Source organism: Oncorhynchus gorbuscha, unplaced genomic scaffold, assembly GCF_021184085.1.
Source record: "Oncorhynchus gorbuscha isolate QuinsamMale2020 ecotype Even-year unplaced genomic scaffold, OgorEven_v1.0 Un_scaffold_2534, whole genome shotgun sequence".
Classification (NCBI taxonomy): domain Eukaryota; kingdom Metazoa; phylum Chordata; class Actinopteri; order Salmoniformes; family Salmonidae; genus Oncorhynchus; species Oncorhynchus gorbuscha.
In genome coordinates, this window is record NW_025747021.1 from 1 (window position 1) to 7,500 (window position 7,500).

At 44.3% G+C, this 7,500-nt stretch overlaps 1 protein-coding gene across 1 annotated transcript in view; it reads left to right on the forward strand.

The window, feature by feature from the left end:
* Positions 1 to 1,222: 1,222 nt before the first annotated feature.
* LOC124026052 (ankyrin-3-like) overlaps positions 1,223 to 7,500 on the forward strand; it is a 71,859-nt gene continuing 65,581 nt past the window's right edge. Inside the window, 5 exon segments of the mRNA XM_046339227.1 lie at positions 1,223 to 1,388; positions 4,784 to 4,882; positions 5,086 to 5,184; positions 6,730 to 6,825; positions 7,025 to 7,097. Of these exon segments, the coding sequence (XP_046195183.1) occupies positions 1,254 to 1,388; positions 4,784 to 4,882; positions 5,086 to 5,184; positions 6,730 to 6,825; positions 7,025 to 7,097 (502 nt within the window). The 5' untranslated portion in view covers positions 1,223 to 1,253.

Sequence of the window (7,500 nt, forward strand, 5' to 3'; positions counted from 1 at the left end):
CTAATGTGGTATGTCCTAACCTGTGTTCTAATGTGGTATGTCCTGTCCTGTGTTCTAATGTGTATGTCCTGTCCTGTGTTCTAATGTGGTATGTCCTGTCCTGTGTCCTGTCCTGTGTTCTAATGTGGTATGTCCTGTCCTGTGTTGTAATGTGGTATGTCCTGTCCTGTCCTGTGTTCTAATGGGTATGTCCTGTCCCTGTCCTGTGTTCTAATGTGGTATGTCCTGTCCTGTGTTCTAATGTGGTATATCCTGTCCTGTGTTCTAATGTGGTATGTCCTATCCTGTGTTCTAATGTGGTATGTCCTGTCCTGTGTCCTGTCCTTTGTTCTAATGTGGTATGTCCTATCCTGTGTTCTAATGTGGTATGTCCTGTCCTGTGTCCTGTCCTGTGTTCTAATGTGGTATGTCATGTCCTGTGTCCTGTCCTGTTGTCCTAATGTCCTGTCCTGTTTTCTAATGTGGTATGTCCTGTGTTCTAATGTGGTATGTCCTGTCCTGTTCTAATGGGGTATGTCCTGTCCTGTGTTCTAATGGGGTATGTCCTGTCCTGTGGTCTAATGTGGTATATCCTAGTCTTTATTCCAATAAAGGAAATAGGCAATACTCCTGGACAATCAGAGCAGAAAACAAAACATAAAAAACTTAATTCCACTCGTAGTGACAAGGACAGACTGGAGACTCGACCATTAACTGTAGGTTGCCTCGGGAAGGCACCGACCGTAGCAGACTCAGACACCTGCTCACACGCAGCATCTGAGGGAAACAAGACACGACAGGGCGAGACAAAGACACAGCACGGCGAACAATATACAAGGATCCGACAGGACAGAAACGGAAAACAAGGGGAGAAATAGGGACTCTAATCAGAGGGCAAGATACGGAACAGGTGTGAAAAGACTAGATGATTGAGTAGGGGAATAGGAACAGCTGGGAGCAGGAACGGAACGATAGAGAGAAGAGAGAGAGGGAGGGAGAGAGAAAAAAGGGAACGAACCTAATAAGACCAGCAGGGGGAAAACGAACAGAAGGGAAAGCAAAATGACAAGACAATATAAGACAAAACATGACAGTATGTCCTGTCCTTTGTTCTAATGTGGTATGTTCTGTCCTGTGTTCTAATGTGGTATGTCCTGTCCTGTGTTCTAATGTGGTATGTCCTGTCCTGTGTCCTGTCCTGTGTTCTAATGTGGTATGTCATATCCTGTGTTCTAATGTGGTATGTCCCGTCCTGTGTCCTGTCCTGTGTTGTAATGTGTTATGTCCTGTCCTGTGTCCTCTCCTCTCAGAGTGGTCTGACTCCTCTTCACCTGGCAGCTCAGGACGACAAGGTCAACGTAGCTGAGGTGCTGGTTAACCAGGGGGCCACTGTTGACCCAGAGACTAAGGTACACACACGTACACATGTTCACCTCTGGTCTGACAGCCGTGTAGGTCGGCTGGTCCCTCCTGAAACCTCACTGCAGAACACTCATTGAGAAACACAACAGAGAGAGCAGAAGGACTAGAAACCCAGAGAGAGACCAGGAGGACTAGAAACCCAGAGAGAGAGACCAGGAGGACTAGAAACCCAGAGAGAGACCAGGAGGACTAGAAACCCAGAGAGAGACCAGGAGGACTAGAAACCCAGAGAGAGAGCAGAAGGACTAGAAACCCAGAGAGAGACCAGAAGGTCTAGAAACCCAGAGAGAGAGGCCAGGAGGACTAGAAACCCAGAGAGAGACCAGAAGGTCTAGAAACCCAGAGAGAGACCAGAAGGTCTAGAAACCCAGAGAGAGAGGCCAGGAGGACTACAAACCCAGAGAGAGACCAGAAGGTCTAGAAACCCAGAGAGAGACCAGAAGGTCTAGAAACCCAGAGAGAGACCAGAAGGTCTAAAACCCCAGAGAGAGAGACCAGGAGGACTAGAATGCCAGAGAGAGATCAGAAGGTCTAGAAACCCAGAGAGAGACCAGAAGGTCTAGAAACCCAGAGAGAGACCAGGAGGACTAGAAACCCAGAGAGGAGAGACCAGGAGGACTAGAAACCCAGAGAGAGAGACCAGAAGGTCTACAAACCCAGTGAGGAGAGTCCAGGAGGACTAGAAACCCAGAGAGAGAGACCAGGAGGACTAGAAACCCAGAGAGAGAGACCAGAAGGTCTACAAACCCAGTGAGGAGAGTCCAGGAGGACTAGAAACCCAGAGAGAGAGACCAGGAGGACTAGAAACCCAGAGAGAGAGACCAAAGAGAGGGAGAGAGAGAGAGAGAGACCCCAGAGAGAGAAAGACCAGAGAGATGAGAGAAAAGGACCAGAGAGATGAGAGATAAGGACCAGAGAGTTCTTAACTGACTTGCCTAGTTAAATAAAGTTTAAATAAAAAAATGTTTTTTTTTTTTTATTCACTACTACACTACAACCGTACTCTACAACACTACAGTACTACACTGAAACTCTACAACACTATTCTGAAACACTGAATTACTACAACACTGAATCACTACTACACAGAAACACTACAGCACTGTAACACTACAACACTGAAACACGACAACACTGAAACACTACAACACTGAATCACTACAACACTGAAACACTACAACACTGAAACACTACTACACTGAAACACTACAACACTGAATCACTACAACACTGAATCACTACAACACTGAATCACTACAACACTGAAACACTACAACACTGAAACACTACAACACTGAAACACTACTACACTGAAACACTACAACACTGAATCACTACAACACTGAATCACTACAACACTGAAACACTACAACACTGAAACACTACAACACTGAATCACTACAACACTACAATACAACACTGAATTACTACTACACAGAAACACAACAACACTGAATCACTACTACACAGAAACACTACAACACTGAAACACAACAACACTGAAACACTGAAACACTACAACACTGAAACACTACAACACTGAAACACTACAACACTGAACCACTACAACACTGAAACACAACAACACTGAAACACTACACCACTGAAACACTACAACACTGAAACACAACAACACTGAAACACTGAAACACTACAACACTGAAACACTACAACACTGAAACACTACAACACTGAAACACAACAACACTGAACCACTACAACACTGAAACACAACAACACTGAAACACTACACCACTGAAACACTACAACACTACAATACAACACTGAAACACTACAACTGTACTCTACAACACTGAAACACTACAACACTACAACACTGAAACACTACAACACTACACTACAACAGTACACTACAACACTGAAACACTACATCACTACACTACAACAGTACACTACAACACTGAAACACTACAACACTACACTACAACAGTACACTACAACACTGAAACACCACAACACTACAACACTGAACCACTACATCCCTACACTACAACAGTACACTACAACACTGAAACACTACAACACTACAACACTGAAACACTACAACACTACAATACAACACTGAAACACTACAACACTACAACACTGAAACACTACAACACTACAATACAAAACTGAAACACTACAACAGTACACTACAACACTGAAACACTACAACACTGAAACACTGAAACACTACAATACAACACTGAAACACTACAACACTACAATACAACACTGAAACACTACAACAGTACACTACAACACTGAAACACTACAACACTGAAACACTACAACACTACAATACAACACTGAAAAACTACAACTGTACAACACTACAACACTGAAACACTACAACACAACACTACAACACAGTACACTGCAACACTGAAACACCACAACAGTACACTACAACACAGTACACTGCAACAGTACACTTCAACACTGAAACACGGCAACTCTAACAAGCTCTGCTATCTACATACAGACCTGACTATAACACTACAACAACATTAACTCACTAAATGCCATATCCATTCTGCTATAATCTAGGTCTATCAGCACGCATCAAACAGTTTTGAAAGTCTCCTGAAACCATTGAACATGATTGTGAATGTAGCTTTAGAAGTGGCTTCCCAGGCATACCACTAGTGTATCCCGTCTAGGGAAACAGAAACAGAAGTGGCTTCCCAGGCATACCACTTGATTTCTGTTTCTGTTTCCCTAGACGGGATACACTAGTGGTCACACCAGGCATAACACTTGATTTCTGTTTCCCTAGATGGGATACACTAGTGGTCACACCAGGCATAACACTTGATTTCTGTTTCCCTAGATGGGATACACTAGTGGTCACATCAGGCATAACACTTGATTTATGTTTCCCTAGATGGGATACACTAGTGGTCACATCAGGCATAACACTTGATTTCTGTTTCCCTAGATGGGATACACTAGTGGTCACATCAGGCATAACACTTGATTTCTGTTTCCCTAGATGGGATACACTAGTGGTCACACCAGGCATAACACTTGATTTCTGTTTCCCTAGATGGGATACACTAGTGGTCACATCAGGCATAACACTTGATTTCTGTTTCCCTAGATGGGATACACTAGTGGTCACATCAGGCATAACACTTGATTTCTGTTTCTGTTTCTCTAGACGGGATACACTAGTGGTCACATCAGGCAAAACACTTGATTTCTATTTCCCTAGATGGGATACACTAGTGGTCACACCAGGCATAACACTTGATTTCTGTTTCTCTAGATGGGATACACTAGTGGTCACACCAGGCATAACACTTGATTTCTGTTTCTCTAGATGGGATACACTAGTGGTCACACCAGGCATAACACTTGATTTCTGTTTCTCTAGATGGGATACACTCCGCTGCATGTGGCGTGTCACTATGGAAACGTGAAGATGGTCAACTTCCTGCTAAAGAACCAGGCCAAGATCAACGCCAAAACCAAGGTTAGGCTCCCCTCCATATCTATATAGATGTTAATGTTTGATTTATGGGATAGGGGTCAGGGGTCACAGGTTAGGCTCCCCTCCAGATTTAACATTTCTATATACAGTAGATGTTGATGGTTGTAGGTGTGGGTGTTGAAGTGGGTATGTGTTGGTATGTTTAATTAAAGAGGTGTGTCTGACCTCTCCTCCTCCCCCTTCAGAACGGATACACCCCCCTCCATCAGGCGGCCCAGCAAGGCCACACCCACATCATCAACCTACTGCTGCAGCACGGAGCCTCTCCCAACCAACTCACCTTGGTGAGAACACACACACCTGCTGCAGCATAGACTCTCCCCAAACGAGCTGACTGTGGTGAGCACAGGATTCTGGGAGACATTGCCATTACCCAGTGCCCCCACAGCTGGGACTGCACAGTGAAATACACAGTCACCAACACTATCTCATACACAGTAGGCTGTCATTAGCATGCATTATAACAGTCAACACACAGTGTTCCATCTATTGTCTTTGGTAGTATAAACAGTAGATACTGACACATGAGGATGGGTTAGGGGTTAGGGGTCACAGTAATATCTGACTGCCTTTAACAGAATGGTAAAACAGCCCTGTCCAGGAGGCTGGGTTAGGGGTCAAGGGTTAGGGGTCACAGTAATAGTAATATCTTACTGTCTTTAACAGAATGGTAACACAGTTATAGGCTGGGTTAGAGGTTAGGTTAGGGGTCAAGGGTTAGGGGTTAGGGGTCACAATATTAGTAATATCTGACTGTCTTTAACAGAATGGTAACACAGCCCTGTCCAGGAGGCTGGGTTAGGTGTCAAGGGTTAGGGGTCACAGTAATAGTAATATCTGACTGTCTTTAACAGAATGGTAACACAGCCCTGTCCATAGCCAGGAGGCTAGGTTAGGGGTTAGGGGTCAAGGGTTAGGGGTTAGGGGTCACAGTATTAGTAATATCTGACTGTCTTTAACAGAATGGTAACACAGCCCTGTCCAGGAGGCTGGGTTAGGGGTCAAGGGTTAGGGGTTAGGGGTCACAGTATTAGTAATATCTGACTGTCTTTAACAGAATGGTAACACAGCCCTGTCCATAGCCAGGAGGCTGGGTTAGGGGTCAGGGGTTAGGGGTTAGGGGTCACAGTAGTATCTGACTGTCTTTAACAGAATGGTAAAACAGCCCTGTCCATAGCCAGGAGGCTAGGTTAGGGGTCAAGGGTTAGGGGTTAGGGGTCACAGTATTAGTAATATCTGACTGTCTTTAACAGAATGGTAACACAGCCCTGTCCAGGAGGCTGGGTTAGGGGTCATGGGTTAGGGGTTAGGGGTCACAGTATTAGTAATATCTGATTGTCTTTAACAGAATGGTAACACAGCCCTGTCCAGGTGGCTGGGTTAGGGGTCAAGGGTTAGGGGTTAGGGGTCACAGTATTAGTAATATCTGATTGTCTTTAACAGAATGGTAACACAGCCCTGTCCAGGAGGCTGGGTTAGGGGTCAAGGGTTAGGGGTTAAGGGTCACAGTATTAGTAATATCTTACTGTCTTTAACAGAATGGTAACACAGCCCTGTCCAGGAGGCTGGGTTAGGGGTCAAGGGTTAGGGGTTAGGGGTCACAGTATTAGTAATATCTGACTGTCTTTAACAGAATGATAACACAGCCCTGTCCAGGAGGCTGGGTTAGGGGTCAAGGGTTAGGGGTTAGGGGTCACAGTATTAGTAATATCTTACTGTCTTTAACAGAATGGTAACACAGCCCTGTCCATAGCCAGGAGGCTGGGTTAGGGGTCAAGGGTTAGGGGTTAGGGGTCACAGTATTAGTAATATCTGACTGTCTTTAACAGAATGGTAACACAGCCCTGTCCATAGCCAGGAGGCTGGGGTACATCTCTGTAGTGGATACTCTGAAGGTCGTCACTGAGGAAACACAGACCACTCTGGTGAGACCAGGAGATTCTGTTCTTACTAAGTTAGTGTATGAAACAGCTGAACTGTGTTTACTAAAACCTTCTAAAAACACCATGAGAAATACAGTGGCCTCCATATCTAAATAGGTATCTGTTGTCTTACAGTTATCCACATGTAAAATAGCTTTCTTTGTTTGTTAACGACTCATTAGAATGTTTGTTCCCTTTCTAGACGGTGACCGAGAAACATAAGATGAACGTTCCAGAAACCATGAATGAGGTTCTGGACATGTCAGATGATGAGGGTAAGAGATGTAGGAATAATGTCTTAATAACCTGATCATATCCAGTGACAGATGCAGGAGTTATGTCTTAATAACCTGATCATATCCAATGAGAGATGCAGGAGTTATGTCTTAATAACCTGATCATATCCAGTGACAGATGTAGGAGTTATGTCTTAATAACCTGATCATATCCAGTGAGAGATGCAGGAGTTATGTCTTAATAACCTGATCATATCCAGTGACAGATGCAGGAGTTATGTCTTAATAACCTGATCATATCCAGTGACAGATGCGGGAGTTATGTCTTAATAACCTGATCATATCCAATGATGCAGGAGAGATGCAGGAGTTATGTCTTAATAACCTGATCATATCCAGTGAGAGATGCAGGAGTTATGTCTTAATAACCTGATCATATCCA